Raw genomic sequence first — 19,329 nt, forward strand, 5'->3', positions numbered from 1 at the left:
ATCAGCACCGGCATGATGGGCGCCACTCCTTGCACCGCTGCGCTGCCGGACTCTCTATCGACACTCTGTCTTTCAGCTGTATTAGCGTCGCCGGGTGCTGCGGCGTCTCCGTGCTGCGACATACTGTGCCCCCTTAGTTAATCCGGACCCTTCCGGTCCTCCGCTTCCGTCGGGATAGTGTAGATTCGTTCCGCTGTGCAGCAGGATCGATTTTCCCCTTGCTCTGATGTCAGAGCGCTCAGCTTGGTGCCGCCCACAATGACACGCCCCCTGCTTCTCCCGCCCGCCGCGCTCTGTAATGGCGGATTCTGAAGTTTTTCAGTTAGACTGGGGATCAGGTAATGGCGTAGCTCAATTAACAGTCTCGTGCCTAACGGTTATGAAGTGATTACCTCAGGGGATGGCGGCCATCTTTACTCCATTATAACCAATGGGGAAAAGTCACTTTCAATAGTTTTCAATGGGGAATGGATTTTTCTTTAATAAAGTCAATTTTCAAGATTTTTCATCCAAGTTTTCACAGTTTTGGGCTCCAATCACGGCACAAAATACCCGGTATACGGGCTGGCTAGATCCTGTTCGTGACGCCAATTGTGACGCCCAGGAGACCGGGGTACCCAGCACCGGACCAATGGGGTCTGTCTCTTGAGGGGGGTGTCACGGGTGGCTTGACCCGGTGCTGTGGCCTCAGGCAATGCACAGTGTAAAGGGTATCGTGAGGGAACAGGCACTTACTTGATCAGCAGCAGGTTCTCCCAGCGGTGATGATCCCAATCCTGGATAGATGGCTATTGTCCAAATGAAAGGCTGAGGCACTGAAACGTTTAACCAGTTTACTTTAACAAAAAAGGATTTACAACCAGTCCTGTCACCGGAGTCTGTATGGGAACTCTGAGTTACTTTGACCCTGCCGGGGTCTTCGCCTCTTATTGTACGCAATATCTGTGTGGCCCTGCTGCTGTATGTGAACTGGCTGCCGGCCCAATCTGTCCCCTCCGGGTCCTGGTTCGACGGGCAACCCGAGTCCTTTTATCGGCTTACACCCTCCAGGAGTACCGCTGAACTCTGTGTCTGTTGCTGCGTCCGACCCTAGTGAAGCTGATATCACCTCACGTTTTTCCGGTTGCTGTATTATATGTAATGAATACAGCCACGGATCCGGTATCCGTCTTTGCGCCTGTTCTGGGTAGTGATTAATGCTACCCGGTTCTCACAATGTCCTTTTTCTCTATCCCTCTTCTCCTCAGGCCGGTGATTTAGGCCTGGTAACAGTCACAGGGCTGTTAGAGATTCAACTGTATGACCTCTCACTTTCAGCTCCTTAGCCCAACTGCCATTTCTTCTCTCAGACCAGAATGGATCAAGGGGAGTCTCTGGAGCTCCCCCTTCTGGCCGGAGGTGGTAGTGCAGTCTTGCTATTTTAGTATTTGTACTTACTGTCAGTAACTATTTTTGTGGCAAATACCCCTAGGGGTGCCACACTTACATATTAAGAAAAATGTGGATTTCTGTGAAATACGTCATCTCATATATCAAGGTATAATTTTGTTCAATTTTCTATGACCTCCATGCAAATGTACATGTCTTAGAAGGGCGTATTGTACTGACAGTTTTCCTTTGAAGGGAATCAGCAGGTTTTTGCTATTTAATCTGAGAGAAGCATAATGTAGGAGCAGAAAGCCTTAAGGTACCGTCACACATAACGATATCGTTAACTATATCGTTGCTTTTTGTGACGTAGCAACGATATCGTTAATGAAATCGTTATGCGTGACAGTGACTAACGATCAGGCCCCTGCTGGGAGATCGTTGGTCGCTGGGGAAAGTCCAGGACTTTATTTCGTCGCTGGATCACCCGCTGACATCGCTGAATCGGCGTGTGTGATGCCGATCCAGCGATGTCTTCACTGGTAACCAGGGTAAATATCGGGTTACTAAGCGCAGGGCCGCGCTTAGTAACCCGATGTTTACCCTGGTTACCATTGTAAATGTAAAAAAAACAAACACTGCATACTTACATTCCGGTGTCTGGTCACGTCCCACGCCTTCAGCTTCCCGCACTGAGGCCGGCTTCACACTCAGCGTATGAAAATACGGTCCGTATATTACGGCCGTAATACGCTGAAAAGTCCCGAAAATAGTGGTCCGTAGCTCCTCCGTAGGCAGGGTGTTTCAGCGTTTTTTGCGCATGGCATCCTCCGTATGTAATCCGTATGTCATCCGTGCTGCGTGTTTTTATCGCAGGCTTGCAAAACTGACATACGGCTATACAAGGGATCCATGTGTAAAAAAACAAAACATATATACTGTCTATATATATATACAGTGGGGCAAAAAAGTATTTAGTCAGTCAGCAATAGTGCAAGTTCCACCACTTAAAAAGATGAGAGGCGTCTGTAATTTACATCATAGGTAGACCTCAACTATGGGAGACAAACTGAGAAAAAAAAATCCAGAAAATCACATTGTCTGTTTTTTTAACATTATATTTGCATATTATGGTGGAAAATAAGTATTTGGTCAGAAACAAACAATCAAGATTTCTGGCTCTCACAGACCTGTAACTTCTTCTTTAAGAGTCTCCTCTTTCCTCCACTCATTACCTGTAGTAATGGCACCTGTTTAAACTTGTTATCAGTATAAAAAGACACCTGTGCACACCCTCAAACAGTCTGACTCCAAACTCCACTATGGTGAAGACCAAAGAGCTGTCAAAGGACACCAGAAACAAAATTGTAGCCCTGCACCAGGCTGGGAAGACTGAATCTGCAATAGCCAACCAGCTTGGAGTGAAGAAATCAACAGTGGGAGCAATAATTAGAAAATGGAAGACATACAAGACCACTGATAATCTCCCTCGATCTGGGGCTCCACGCAAAATCCCACCCTGTGGGGTCAGAATGATCACAAGAACGGTGAGCAAAAATCCCAGAACCACGCGGGGGGACCTAGTGAATGAACTGCAGAGAGCTGGGACCAATGTAACAAGGCCTACCATAAGTAACACACTACGCCACCATGGACTCAGATCCTGCAGTGCCAGACGTGTCCCACTGCTTAAGCCAGTACATGTCCGGGCCCGTCTGAAGTTTGCTAGAGAGCATTTGGATGATCCAGAGGAGTTTTGGGAGAATGTCCTATGGTCTGATGAAACCAAACTGGAACTGTTTGGTAGAAACACAACTTGTCGTGTTTGGAGGAAAAAGAATACTGAGTTGCATCCATCAAACACCATACCTACTGTAAAGCTTGGTGGTGGAAACATCATGCTTTGGGGCTGTTTCTCTGCAAAGGGGCCAGGACGACTGATCCGGGTACATGAAAGAATGAATGGGGCCATCTATCGTGAGATTTTGAGAGCAAACCTCCTTCCATCAGCAAGGGCATTGAAGATGAAACGTGGCTGGGTCTTTCAACATGACAATGATCCAAAGCACACCGCCAGGGCAACGAAGGAGTGGCTTCGTAAGAAGCATTTCAAGGTCCTGGAGTGGCCTAGCCAGTCTCCAGATCTCAACCCTATAGAAAACCTTTGGAGGGAGTTGAAAGTCCGTGTAGCCAAGCGAAAAGCCAAAAACATCACTGCTCTAGAGGAGATCTGCATGGAGGAATGGGCCAACATACCAACAACAGTGTGTGGCAACCTTGTGAAGACTTACAGAAAACGTTTGACCTCTGTCATTGCCAACAAAGGATATATTACAAAGTATTGAGATGAAATTTTGTTTCTGACCAAATACTTATTTTCCACCATAATATGCAAATAAAATGTTAAAAAAACAGACAATGTGATTTTCTGGATTTTTTTTTCTCAGTTTGTCTCCCATAGTTGAGGTCTACCTATGATGTAAATTACAGACGCCTCTCATCTTTTTAAGTGGTGGAACTTGCACTATTGCTGACTGACTAAATACTTTTTTGCCCCACTGTATATATATATATATATATATCTATATATGTCAGTAGACACATATGTATATATATTAATATTTCATCCAGCGCGATATAGCAGAAAGCCGGTAATTCAATTACCGGCTTTTGCTTTCTCCTTCCTAAACCCGACATGATATGAGACCTGGTTTACATACAGTAAACCATCTCATATCACCATTTTTTTTTGCATATTCCGCACTACTAATGTTAGTAGTGCGTATATGCAAAATTTGGCCGTTCTAGCTAGTAAATTAAGGGGTTAAATGGCGGAAAAAATTGGCGTGGGCTCCCTCACAATTTTCTCCGCCAGAGTAGTAAAGCCAGTGACTGAGGGCAGATATTAATAGCCTGGAGAGGGTCCATGGTTATTGCCCCTCCCCCCTCCCCCCCGGCTAAAAACATCTGCCCCCAGCCACCCCAGAAAAGGCACATCTGTAAGATGGCCTATTCTGGCACTTGGCCACTCTCTTCCCATTCCCGTGTAGCGGTGGGATATGGGGTAATGAAGGGTTAATGCCACCTTGCTATTGTAAGGTGACATTAAGCCAAATTAATAATGGAGAGGCGTCAATTCTGACACCTATCCATTATTAATCCAATACTAGTAAAGGGTTAAAAAATACACAAACACATTATTAAAAATTATTTTAATGAAATAAAAACAAAGGTTGTTGTAATATTTTATTGAACGCCCAATCCAATCACTGAAGACCCTCGTTCTGTAACAAAAAAAACATAATAAACCAACAATATCCTTACCTTCCGCAGATCTGTAAAGTCCAACGATGTAAATCCATCTGAAGGGGTTAAAATATTTTGTCTGTGTTTGAGGATTTTAAGGGAGTGTGGAGAGTGTGCCTCTAGTACCCGTGGCGTGGCGGTCCTCCTTGCTTTCGGCGACTAATGACGTGGTGGAGGTCCGTCTTGGCCCCGCCCCGTTGTGACGCCGACGCTGGTTGGCGTTGCTGGAGACTAGGCAACAGCACGCGTCACTTCCGGGGCAGCGCGTGTGACTTCCGGGTGCGCGGCTGTTTTCGTAACAAGCCGGGGAATATAAATATGGGTGACTGTGTGTGTATGCTAGGCCCCTTGAAAAAGGAGTCCGGAACGCGCGTCGGGGCGCACGCGTGGCTACGGGTACTAGAGGCACACTCTCCACACTTTTATTAAGGTAATTATGGATACGTCTTCCTAATATTATGTGGCTTCTTGGTCGAGCATAGTACTGTGTGTGGCGGGTATGCCTACGCTTGGGTCATATACTATGGAGTGTACCATATAGTGAGCACTTACCTTAGGACATATGGTCCTGGCTAATTATAGTTTTATATGTAGTGCTCCGATATGGGAATGATTGTATAGGTGACTGACTGATTAATAGCTGTTTCCCAAAATCTATAGAGAAATATACAAATAGATATAAATATATCTGATTACAACAAATATATACCTGATTTTGAGGCGTTTGAGATTTTATATCTTAGCCAAATATTACCCGTGGCTGTGCGTGTTTATGGGTGATTGTGATTTATGGATTGCTCTGTCTCTCTTCTTTGTACACCTTGGTTATATGTTTTTTTTTTTTTTTTTTTTGAACAATAAATTTTTATTGAAGTTTGCAAAAATAAATGGTACAGGAAAGGAAGGAACTTTAACGTTATCCAATAGTACATTGCATCATGAAAAGTATAACAGTCCTTCGCTTATGTTCCAGTTACCAGCAATAAACATAACACAAGTCATAGCGAAGGACGAGTGTAACAACAAAGACAAAAACAAACATAAAATGTGGGACAAGAGTTCAGGGGGGGGGGGGGGGGAGGGTGGAGGGAGAGGGGGACCCGAGAAGGGATTATAGTAAATCTGTATCCGTTTGGGTAGTTTAGTCAGGCGCCTGAGGACTAAGGTTAGACAGTCGGGATACCGGAGCCGCAAAAGGGGTGTGGCTTGCATATTCTGCCCAGGGGAGCCAAATAAGTTCAAATCTGTCGACTCTGTCAGTTAGTATAGCAGTTAATTTTTCATTTACCATATACCAGGATAGGCGAGATTTAACTCCCGATAAGTCCAAGCCTGGTTTTTTCCAAGCCGAAGCTATAGTTTGTTTAGCTGCTAAAAATATAAATGTGATAAGGGCCCGGGAATATCTAGGAATATTAGGAATACGCTTATTTAATAGAGCTTCCCAGGGGTTTTTCTTAAGGTTAATATTCGTAATTGAAAGAATCAAGAAATAAACTCTGGTCCAGAACCTTCGAACTATTGGACATAGCCACCAGATATGAAGCATATCTCCTATGGAGTTACATCTCCGAAAGCAGTTTGGGGAATAGTTAGCCACAGCCTTTGCTACTCTGGCAGGGGTCAGGTACCATCTGGTTAACACTTTGTAGTTAGTCTCCAACATGAGGGTATTGAGCAAACCCTCGGTGGAGGAAGACCAAATTTGGGTCCACTCCGAGTCCGTCAGCGTTGAACCTATGTCAGACTCCCAGCGAACGGTATAACCCAGGGACCTCCTCTGGGTTGGGGAATTAATGTGTGAATAAAGAAGGGATATGATACCTGGGGCATATGGGTTTTGGCGGCATCTCTGTTCTAAGGGGGTGAAGGGATAAGGGGGGGCAGAGTTTCTTAGTAAGTGGTTATATGTTTTTAATGATGATTTTCAATAAAAATTGTGGTTTTATTATCTAACTATGGCCTTTTGATCATCCTTTATATCGTTGTCTATGCAGTAGTTGGTGATAGGCTCTACAAGTCCTTTTGTAGATTACATGGTATATATATATATATATATATATATATATATATATATATATATATATATATATATATATTTATATTTTTATATATATATTTATGATGTTTTAGATTTTTCTGATTACCATGGTTATATGTCATATTAGCTATTGAACCCGTTCTACGCCCGGGTGGCGAGCATCTATATTGGTATATGGTCTCCATCCTGGTATGTGCTGCTCCATCTTGCGTCCCCATCCTGTCATGAGCTGCTCCATCCTGCGTCCCCATCCTGTCATGTGCTGCACCCATCCTGCACCCCCATTCTGACATGTGCTACTCCCATCCTGCACCCCCATTCTGACATGTGCTGCTCCATCCTGCGTCCCCATCCTGTCATGTGCTGCACCCATCCTGTGCCCCCATCCTGCCATGTGTTGCACCCATCTTGCACCCCCATTCTGTCATGTGTTGCACCCATCCTGCGCCCCCATTCTGTCATGTGCTGCTCCCATCCTGCGCCCCCATTGTGACATGTGCTGCTCCCATCCTGCGCCCCCATTCTGACATGTGCTGCACCCATCCTGCGCCTCCATTCTGACATGTTCTGCACCCATCCTGCGCCTCCATTCTGTCATTTGCTGCTCCCATCCTGTCATGTGCTGCTCCCATCCTGTGCCCCCCCCATCCTGCGCCCCTGTTCTGTCATGTGCTGCTCCCATCCTGAGCCCCCGTTCTGTCATGTGCTGCTCCCATCCTGTGCCCCTGTTCTGTCATGTGCTGCTCCCATCCTGTGACCCTGTTCTGTCATGTGCTGCTCCCATCCTGCGCCCGTTCTGTCATGTGCTGCTTCCATCCTGCACCCCCGTTCTGTCATGTGCTGCCCTATTCTGTCATGTGCTGCTCCCATCCTGAGCCCCCGTTCTGTCATGTGCTGCTCCCATCCTGTGCCACCATTCTTTAATTTGCTTCTCCCATCCATATGCCCCATACGCTGCTCCATTATGGTTGATGGCCCCCATAAGATGCTCCATAGTATATGCCCCCGTACACTGCTCCATTATGGTTTATGGCCCCCATAAGATGCTCCATAGTGTATGCCCCCGTACACTGCTCCATAAATGTTTATGGCCCCCATAAGACGCTCCAGTGTGCATGCCCCCCCCCCCCCGTACACTGCTCCATAAAGGTTTATGGCCCCCAGAAGACGCTCCAGTTTGTATGCCCCCGTACACTGCTCCATTATGGTTGATGGCCCCATAAGATGCTCCACTGTATTATATGCCCCCCATAAGATGCTCCATTGTATTATATGCCCCCATAAGGTGCTCCATTGTATTATATGCCCCCCTAAGATGCTCCATTATGGTTGATGGCCCCATAAGATGCTCCATTGTATATGCCCCGTATGCTGCTGCCATATGTAAAAAAAAAAAATCATACTCACCTATCGTCGCTGGGCGCCGAGTGCTGGGGGGCCTGAGCAGGCGGGGACACCGGCGCGCTGTGGGGGTCAGGTGCCAGTATCGCCGCTAGCTCAGGCCCCCCAGCACTTGCTATACTCACCTGTCTGTCCCGTTCCACCGCTGCGCGCCGCCATCTTCCGGCTCCTCTGGCTGTGACTGTTCAGTCAGAGTGCGGCGCCGGCGCGCATTAAGCGCGTCATCGCACCCTCTGAACTGTGAACGTCACAGCAGAGGACCCGGGAGACGGAGCCGCACGCAGCGCTGGAACGGGGGACAGGTGAATATACTTACCCTCCTGGCGGTCCCTGACTCTCCGGTGGAGATCGCGGTGTTCGTTCAGTGTTTACGCATACCGCGATCTCCTGGGAGCGTCACTCTGTGGGGGCCAGACTGCGCCGGCGCTTGCGCAGTCTATAAAGGCTTCGGACAGAGTGACGCTCCAAGCATTATATTATAGATTTATCTGTACATTGCTACATTTACAGCAGAGAAAACAGGGCACCAAGCAGCTGAGTAAGTGATACATCTCTGGAATCAGGCTCTCTTCCCCTACATCATGCTGCTCTTCGATTACATAGCAAAACCTGTTGACATATTTCCTTTAGTGATCACCGTTGAAAATCTGTTTTTAGTGTGGGAAGCTTTTTTTTTTATACATTTTCCATGCTTTTCCAGCAAAGGATGGAGTTACACCCAGTGCTATAGTTTTGAGGATTTTAAGGTGGATTGGTAGCCTCAAGCTCCAAAGTTTATGGGGCGCTACATTTCAGTGCAGCTTACATGGTTCAGTACAGTCTTCATTTATTATTAAGCTGTCAAGTGACTGTAGTTTGATATCCTGGGGATAGGGGCTCCTTCCCTATCCCTAAAGCTAGGGGCAGCCTAGCTATCCATGCTCTCCGGATTACTTCTAATGGTGAAGATACCGGGGACAATTACCTTGCTGAGCTCCCTAATCCACCCTTATCTGTCCTCCTCCCCCACCCGGGAAAGTGGGGAGTAGTTGTATATAAGAACACACAAACCAGACTAATAAGGGAAGATGTACAAGGATAGTAAAACTCGTACAATTAACAGGCAGCCCTGGCTGACCAGCCTGACCAAAGAATTGAGACAGGCTTCCAGGATTGCTGAGCGGAGATGGAAGCAATCCCGCTCTGCCGACCACTTCACTACATACAAGCAGTCCCTCGCCAGCTTCAAGTCTGCGCTCACTGCCGCAAAACAAACTAACTTCTCATCTCTCATATCCTCCCTGTCTCACAACCCTAAACAGCTTTTCAACACTTTCAATTCTCTACCCCGTCCCCCAGCACCTCCCCCCTCCCCCCTCATTTCTGCCGAAGACTTCGCCTCTTTCTTTAAACAGAAGATCGATACGATCAGAGAAAGCTTTGGCCCACAGCGCCCACTGCCCCTCTTAGCTGGTCAACCCTGCTCCTCCAAAACCAGCTTCTCCACCATGACAGAAGATCAGCTCTCCACCCTCCTGTCAAGATCACACCTCACCACCTGCACGCTTGACCCGCTCCCATCCCACCTCATCCCTAACCTTTCCATGGTCTTCATCCCAACCCTAACGCACCCCTTCAACCTCTCACTCACAACAGGTGTCTTCCCCTCATCCTTCAAGCATGCCAAGATCACACCCATCCTCAAAAAGCCCTCCCTCGACCCATCCTCTGTGTCTAGTTATCGCACGATATCTCTTCTCCCTTATGCCTCCAAATTGCTGGAGCAACACGTCCATCTTGAACTGTCCTCCCACCTCTCCTCCTGCTCCCTCTTTGATCGGTTACAATAAAGCTTCCGTTCCCATCACTCAACCTGTCACCCCGAAATTCGCGGGTGAGGTAAGCCCACCGGCATCAGGGGCTTATCTACAGCATTCTGTAATGCTGTAGATAAGCCCCCGATGTTACCTGAAAGAGGAGAAAAAGACTTTATATTATACTCACCCAGGGGCGGTCCCGCTGCTGGTCAGGTCGGATGGGTGTCTCCGGTCCGCTGCGGCGCCTCCCATCTTCATTACAAGACGTCCTCTTCTGATCTTCAGCCACGGCTCTGGTGCAGGCGTACTTTGCTCTGCCCTGTTGAGGGCAGACAAAGTACTGCAGTGCGCAGGCGCCGGGCCTCTGACCTTTCCGGCGCCTGCGCACTGCCCTCAACAGGGCAGAGCAAAGTACGCCTGCGCCGGAGCCGTGGCTGAAGATCAGAAGAGGACGTCTTGTAATGAAGATGGGAGGCGCCGCAGCGGACCAGAGACGCCCATCCGACCTGACCAGCAGCGGGACCGCCCCTGGGTGAGTATAATATAACGTCTTTTTCTCCTTTTTCAGGTAACATCGGGGGCTTATCTACAGCATTACAGAATGCTGCAGATAAGCCCCTGATGCCGGTGGGATTACCTCACCCGCGATTTTCGGGGTGACAGGTTCCCTTTAATGTATTTGTCTATATTTGCCTCGTATTCACATGTAAAGCGCCATGGAATAAATGGCGCTATAAAAATGTATAATAATAATAATAATAATAAAAAATAAATATACCAATCATACAAATATGCACTCATAAACAGCATAGTGGAACACCCAGAAGTAAAAGGAAGGAACTACCAAATTGGAGAGATGAGGACATGCACACAAATAAGTCACCAAGCAACAGTCTTTAGAACAACACTCCAAATGCCTCCTCAATAAACACCTCCATCTCCACACCAGGCAGTATAAAGCTATTGCTGGCAACTCTGATTGCCAGAGGCAAGTATATATAGCAGAGGGGAGTCGCCAACACTGAACATTTGAGATCATCAAAGCAGGAAAGCTTCAGAGACCCTCAACTGAGCAAATTAAACCTTGCACTGCTTGCAGAAACCTGCACTGTTTAATATGATGAAGTGCTTCTAATCAGTTCAGGAGTAGGATAATTCAGATATTGCTCAAGGACCTCTATGGTTACTATCCTGACTCATTGCTGACCCCCGATCATGTGACAGGGGTCAGCGATGAGCGCGGCTGGAAGCGGTAGTTAAATGCCACTGTCAGCGTTTGACAGTGGCATTTAACTAGTTAATAGCTGTGGGTGGATCACGATTCCACTCGCCGCTATTGCGCGCACATGTCAGCTGTTCAAAACAGCTGACATGTTGTGACTTTGATGTGGGCTCACCGCCTGTGCCCACATCAAAGCAGGGGATCTGACCTCGGACGTACATACATATACAGTTCTGGCAAAAATTTAGAGACCACTGTACAGTTTTATAAAAAATCAGCTTCTCTACATGTCTGACTGCCATTCCATTCCAGTGTCAGTTGAATTCCAACCAGAGTACACCTCATTCTACTTAATGTGCTTCTGATTAGGTGATCACCTGAGCCAAATCTTATTTAAGGACGGAAAGTATAAAAAACACTGCTGTGGCGTTCACAATCCTCTTGCAATAGGACAAGCTGGATGGCAAAACAAGTGCTAGTAATATCCCAAAAGTAATAGGAATGAAAAAATAACTTTTAACCATGCCAAAGGAGTTGAAAAGAAAAGTCTTGAGTGAGGAAAAGAAGGGCTCAATTCTGGCTTTACTAGCAGAGGAACACAGTGAGCGTCATGTTGCCTCCATCCTTAAAATTTCTAAGATGGCAGTCCATTACAACAAGGTCAAGCAGCAGACATTGGGGACAACAAAGCTACAGACCGGCAGAGGGCGAAAACAACTCTCCACTGACTGGTATGACCACCATCTTATTCGAATTACACTCAGGAACCGCAGGATGATATCAAGTGGCCTACAAAAGGAATGGCAGCTGGGGTGAAGTGCACGGCAAGAACAGTCCGTAACAGGCTCCTAGAGGCAGGGCTCAAGTCATGTAAAGCTAGAAAAAAGCCTTTCATCAATGAGAAGCAAAGGAGAGCAAGGCTGAAGTTTGCCAAAGACCATAAGGATTAGACCATAGAGGACTGGAGTAAGGTAATCTTCTCTGATGAGTCTAATTTTCAGCTTTGTCCAACACATGGTCATCTAATGTTTAGCCGGAAAGAGACCTGGAGAGGTGTACATGCCACAGTGTCTTGCACCCACTGTGAAATTTGGAGGAGGATCTGTGAAGACCTGGGGATGCTTCAGCAAGGCTGGAATTGGGCAAGTTAATCTTTGTGAAGGACGTATGACAAGGTTATCCTGGAAGAACTGTTGATTCCTTTTGCTCAGGCAATGTTCCCCAACTCTGAGGACTGTTTTTTCCAGCAGGACAATGCGTCATGCCACACAGCTAGGTCAATCAAGGTGTGGATGAAGGACCACCACATCAAATCCCTGTCATGGCCAGCCCAATCTCCAGACCTGAACCCCATTGAAAACCTCTGGAATGTAATCATGCGGAAGATGGATAGTCACAAGCCATCAAACAAAGAAGAACTGCTCACATTTTTGTACCAGGAGTGGCAGAGGGTCACCCAAAAGCAATGTGAAACACTGGTGGCAAGCATGTCAAGACGCATGAAAGCTGTGATTAAAAATCATGGTTATTCCACAAAATATTGATTTCTGAACTCTTCCTGAGTTAAAACATTAGAAATGTTGCTTCTAAATGATTATGAACCTGTTTTTTGGGGGTTTTTTTTTGCATTATTTGAGGTCTGCAAGCAATGCATTTTTTTGTTATTTTGACCATTTCTCATTTTCAGAAAGTAAATACAAAATGTATTGCTTGGAACTTCGGAGACATGTTGTCAGTAGTTTATAGAATAAAATAACAATTTACATTTTACTCAAAAATATACCGTATACACTTGAGTATAAGCCGAGATTTTCAACCCATTTTTTTGGGCTGAAAGTGCCCCTCTCGGCTTATACTCGAGTCCTGGTCGGCGGGGGATGGGGGGTCGGCGGGTGAGGGGGAGCAACGACTGTCACATATTCACCTGCTCCTGGCGCGGTCCCTGCATGTCCCATAGTCTCCGGCGCCGGCAGCTTCTTCTCCTGTTCAGCGGTAACGTGATACCGCTCATTAAAGTAATGAATATGGACTCCACTCCCATAGGGTGGAGCCGCATATTCATTACTGTAATGAGCGGTACCATGTGACTGCTGAACAGAGGAAGAAGCTGTCGGCTCCTGGAGACCATCTGTCCGGGAGAAGCTGCCAGGGACCGCGTCTGGAGCAGGTGAGTATTTCATATTCACCTTTCCCAGTTCCACCGCCGCTCCGTCTTCCACATCCTCTGCAGTGACTGTTCAGGTCAGAGGGCGCGATGACGTATTATTGTGCGCGCCGCCCTCTGCCTGAACAGTCAGTGCGGAGAGACGGGACGCTGAGGAACAGCGGGCAGCGAGAGGTGAGTATGTAATTTTTTTTTTTAAATTGCAGCAGCAGCATTACATGTTGCACATTGTTATATGGAGCATCTTATGGGGCCATAATGAATTGTATGGAGCATTACATGTGGTACATTGTTGTATGGAGCATCTTATGGGGCCATAATGAACTGTATGGAGCATTGTATGTGGCACATTGCTATATGGAGCATCTATGGGGCCATAATGAACTGTATGGAGCATTACATGTGGCACATTGTTATATGGAGCATCTTATGGGGCCATAATGAACTGTATGGAGCATTACATGTGGCACATTGTTGTATGGAGCATCTTATGGGGCCGTAATGAACTGTATGGAGCATTGTATCTGGCACATTGCTATATGGATCATCTATGGGGCCATAATGAACTGTATGGAGCATTATATGTGACACATTGTTATATGGAGCATCTGTGGGGCCATATTGAACTGTATGGAGCATTATATGTGGCACGTTGTTATATGGAGCATCTTATGGGGCCATAATGAACTGTATGGAGCATTATATGTGGCACGTTGTTATATGGAGCATCTATGGGGCCATAATGAACTGTATGGAGCATTATATGTGGCACGTTGTTATATAGAAAAGCATCTTATGGGCCATAATGAACTGTATGGAGCATTATATGTGGCACATTGTTATATGGAGCATCCCGCCATAATGAACTATGTGGAGCATTATATGTGGCACATTGTTATATGGTCATCTATGGGGCCATAATGAACTGTATGGAGCTTTATATGTGACACATTGTTATATGGAGCCTCTTATGGGGCCATAATGAACTGTATGGAGCATTATATGTGACACATTGTTATATGGAGCATCTATGGGGCCATAATGAACTGCATGGAGCACTGTATGTGGCACATTGTCATATGGAGCATCTTATGGGGCCATAAAAAAACTGTATGGAGCATTACATGTGGCACATTGTTATATGGAGCATCTTATGGGGCTATAATGAACTGTATGGAGCATTACATGCTGCACATTGTTATATGGAGCTTCTTATGGGGCCATAATGAACTGTATGGAGCATTATATGTGGCACATTTTTATATGGAGCATCTTATTGGGCCATAATCAGCATTTGTGCAGCATTATATGGGCCAAATATCTGTATGGTGCATCTTATGGGGCCATAATCAGCATTTGTGCAGCATTATATGGGGCATAATAGTCTATGGAGCATCTTATGGGGCCGTAATGAACTGTATGGAGCATTGTATCTGGCACATTGCTTATATGGATCATCTATGGGGCCATAATGAACTGTATGGAGCATTACATGTGGCACATTGTTATATGGAGCATCTGTGGGGCCATAATGAACTTTATGGAGCATTATATGTGGCACATTGTTATATGGAGCATCTGTGGGGCCATATTGAACTGTATGGAGCATTATATGTGGCACGTTGTTATATGGAGCATCTTATGGGGCCATAATGAACTGTATGGAGCATTATATGTGGCACGTTGTTATATGGAGCATCTATGGGGCCATAATGAACTGTATGGAGCATTATATGTGGCACGTTGTTATATAGAAAAGCATCTTATGGGCCATAATGAACTGTATGGAGCATTATATGTGGCACATTGTTATATGGAGCATCTATGGGGCTATAATAAACTGTATGGAGCATTACATGTGGCACATTGTTATATGGAGCATCTTATGAGGCCATAATGAACTATATGGAGCATTATATGTGGCACATTGTTATATGGAGCATCTCATGGGGCCATAAAGAACTGTATGGAGCATTATATGTGGCACATTGTTATATGGAGCATCCCGCCATAATGAACTATATGGAGCATTATATGTGGCACATTGTTATATGGTCATCTATGGGGCCATAATGAACTGTATGGAGCTTTATATGTGATACATTGTTATATGGAGCCTCTTATGGGGCCATAATGAACTGTATGGAGCATTATATGTGACACATTGTTATATGGAGCATCTATGGGGCCATAATGAACTGCATGGAGCACTGTATGTGGCACATTGTCATATGGAGCATCTTATGGGGCCATAAAAAAACTGTATGGAGCATTACATGTGGCACATTGTTATATGGAGCATCTTATGGGGCTATAATGAACTGTATGGAGCATTACATGCTGCACATTGTTATATGGAGCTTCTTATGGGGCCATAATGAACTGTATGGAGCATTATATGTGGCACATTTTTATATGGAGCATCTTATTGGGCCATAATCAGCATTTGTGCAGCATTATATGGGCCAAATATCTGTATAGTGCATCTTATGGGGCCATAATCAGCATTTGTGCAGCATTATATGGGGCATAATAGTCTATGGAGCATCATATGGGGCCATAATAAAAATGTCTGCACCATTATATGGGGCATATTTTAATATCGAGCATCTTATGGGGCCTATCATAATTTTTATGGAGCATTATATGGGGCGTATTTTGTATGGAGCATTATATGGGGCCCATCATGAACTGTATGGAGCATTATATGGGGCTCCTGATTCAATATGGATATTCAAAAACACTTAACCTACTGATGTCTCAATTAATTTTACTTTTATTTTTGACATTTACCGGTAGCTGCTGCATTTTTTCACCCTAGGCTTATACTCGAGTCAATAAGTTTTCCCAGTTTTTTGTTGCAAAATTAGGGGTCTCGGCATATACTCGGGTCTGCTTATACTCGAGTATATACGGTACCTATAAAGCGATAAATCAGACAAACTGAAAATTTTGTAGTGGTCTCTTAATTTTTGCCAGAGCTGTATATATATTTTCCTCAGACTACAATATGTGTGTATGAGGGATAGGGAGTTTTAACACTGGACTGGTGGAAGGGTCTTTGTTAATGTGCATACCCCATAATAAAGCAGTTACCCTAGTTGTACGGATCACAATTTCAAGCCTGCATTATATTTCAGTGTCGCATTTACAATATTTTCGGTTCCAGGGCTAAAATCTCCCAGTATTCCAAGCTTGCTTATTGCACACATAGCTTGCTCTGTCAATTTATCAACATAGAAAGTTTAATATTTTGCACCAGGTACTATACAAAAATTTATAGGGGTTGTCCCCCTTTTCAGTATAATTTTCCCTCCCCGGATTCAGTCTCCGCTCTAAACTGCTTCCGTGGTCTCTGTTGTTTGGCTGCAGCACTTACGTCAGCATATCTGGTAGGATATCTACGGTAGTTTAGACAAATATTCCATTAAAGGAGTATTCCCATCTCCAAGATCCTATCCAAATATTTAGTAGGCTTAATAATAATAATAATAATAATATTAGCAAATACCTCCAATTAGAGATGTAGTATAGTTTTTCTGATTTGTTCTGTCTATGTTTCTTTCCTCATGTGCAGGCATTGCAGGACTTTAGCTATCCATGGTTACGACCACTGATATAGAGATAGCCAGTTGCTTATGGTTGTAACCATGGATACCTAAGGTCCTGCAATTCGTGCATATGAGGAAAGGAGACCTAGCAAATCAGAAGAACTATACTGCATTTCTGATTGGAGTTAATTGCTAATATTATTACACCTCCTACATATTGGGATGGGATCTTGGAGACTGGAATAACCGATTATGTACTGCTTTCCCTTTTGCACATCGATTTATGTAGCTACTTTGATTCTTGACATCCAACAAGAATATATGTGCTATATGTGTATTTTTCAGAGCAAAAGATTTGAGAATTCTCAAGTAGCTGATCAGCCAAGGACTTATGCCAAGGAAAACATTCCACCCAACAGGCAGTCTCAAAAAGAAGCGGCACAGAAGCAAATACCAGGTATGATGAGAAAGTCTGTGCACTCTCCCGTCTGATCATTGCTGGAAGCTTGGTGTATTCAGGTTACAGCTCTTTGGGACAGTGATGCCAAGCTCATATTTCCACTTTTAATTGCAGCATTATCTAATTAATGCAATATTGCTATTTGGCAGCAATTTTAGGTGTTTGTTTTCTTGCTTGTAGCTTGACACTAAAGTTATTCCAAAACTTTCAGATACAGGCTATGGATTGAGTTTACCCCTGGGAGAGGATTATGAAAGAAAAAAGCACAAACTAAAAGAAGAATTACGACAAGATTATCGACGATACCTCAATCAGGTAAATTACATTCTTCTTTATGACACTAGTTGTACACTGGAAGAAATTGTTAAAGGGAATCTGTCAGCAGGTATTTGCTACCACATCTGAGAGCAGCCTGATGTAGACAGAGACCCTAAATCCAGCGATGTATCACTTAGATTACTGGGTGCAGCCATTCTGAGACAGAGTTTTTAAATTTAGCAATACAGCAGAGCTAAGGAAGCTGCCCCCACCCCCACCAGGCTCTGTATATACAATGTCCATAGACAGTGAGGAGCCTATCACAGGAGGGGCGGAGTCAGACTGCCAGGCACAAGCTGTGTCCAGTAATGATAAGCTCCTGGAGATAAAACTGTCATTGCAAGCTAACAAAACCATAGAGCTTGAAAAAAGAGGAATCCCTGAAATCTGTTTTTAACCCCTACAGCATGCTGTCTTCAGATTACATAGCAAAAAACTGCTGACAGATTCCCTTTAACCCCTTCCCGACCTGTGACACAGCGTATGCGTCATGAAAATCGGTGCCAATCCGACCTGTGACGCATATGCTGTGTCACAGAAAGATCGCGTCCCTGCAGATCGGGTGAAAGGGTTAACTCCCATTTCACCCGATCTGCAGGGACAGGGGGAGTGGTAGTTTAGCCCAGGGGGGGTGGCTTCACCCCACCGTGGCTACGATCGCTCTGATTGGCTGTTGAAAGTGAAACTGCCAATCAGAGCGATTTGTAATATTTCACCTAAAAAAATGGTGAAATATTACAATCCAGCCATGGCCGATGCTGCAATATCATCGGCCATGGCTGGAAATACTAATGTGCACCCACCCCACCGATCGCCCCCCCCAGCCCCCCGATCTGTGCAGCGCTCCCCTCCGTCCAGTGCTCCGCTCCCCCGTCCTCCTGTCCGCTCCCCCTGTGCTCCAATGAAACCCCCCCGTGCTCCGATCACCCCCCCGCACAGCGATTCCCCCCCCGTGCTCCGATCCACCCCCCTGCACAGCGATCCCCCACCCCGTGCTCCAATCCACCCGCACGCACACCGATCCTCATCCATGCTCCGACGCCCCCCCCCCCCCCCTGTGCTCCGACGCCTCCCCCCCGTGCTCCGACGCCCCCCCCGTGCCCTGATCTCCCCCCCCCTTATACTTACCGAGCCTGCCGGTGTCCGTCTTCTTTCCCGGGCGCCGCCATCTTCCAAAATGGCGGGCGCATGTGCAGTGCGCCCGCCGAATCTGCCGGTCGGCAGATTCGTTCCAGAGTGAATTTTGATCACTGAGATATAACCTATCTCAGTGATCAAAATAAAAAAAATAGTAAATGACCCCCCCCCCCTTTGTCACCCCCATAGGTAGGGACAATAAAAAAAATAAATAATTTTTTTTTTTCCACTAAGGTTGGGGTTAGGGGTAGGGGTAGGGTTAGGGGTAGGGTTAGGGTTCGGGATGTGCACACGTATTCTGGTCCTCTGCGGATTTTTCCGCAGAGGATTTGATAAATCCGCAGTGCTAAACCCCTGTGGATTTACCGCGGTTTTTCTGCGCATTTCACTGCGGTTTTACAACTGCGATTTTCTATTGGAGCAGTTGTAAAACCACTGCGGAATCCGCAGAAAGAAGCGACATGCTGCGGAATGTAAACCGCTGCGTTTCCGTGCAGTTTTTCCGCAGCATGTGTACAGCGATTTTTGTTTCCCATAGGTTTACATTGAACTGTAAACTCATGGG

At 45.7% G+C, this 19,329-nt stretch overlaps 1 protein-coding gene across 5 annotated transcripts in view; it reads left to right on the forward strand.

The window, feature by feature from the left end:
* CSPP1 (centrosome and spindle pole associated protein 1) overlaps positions 1-19,329 on the forward strand; it is a 147,928-nt gene that overhangs the window by 13,211 nt on the left and 115,388 nt on the right. For all 5 annotated transcript variants that reach the window (XM_069731439.1, XM_069731434.1, XM_069731436.1 and 2 more), the window contains exons 3-4: positions 17,195-17,306; positions 17,521-17,624. In XM_069731439.1, the coding sequence (XP_069587540.1) occupies positions 17,195-17,306; positions 17,521-17,624 (216 nt within the window). The remainder of the gene's footprint in view (positions 1-17,194; positions 17,307-17,520; positions 17,625-19,329) is intronic.

This window comes from Ranitomeya imitator, chromosome 6 (genome assembly GCF_032444005.1).
Source record: "Ranitomeya imitator isolate aRanImi1 chromosome 6, aRanImi1.pri, whole genome shotgun sequence".
Taxonomy (NCBI): Eukaryota; Metazoa; Chordata; class Amphibia; order Anura; family Dendrobatidae; genus Ranitomeya; species Ranitomeya imitator.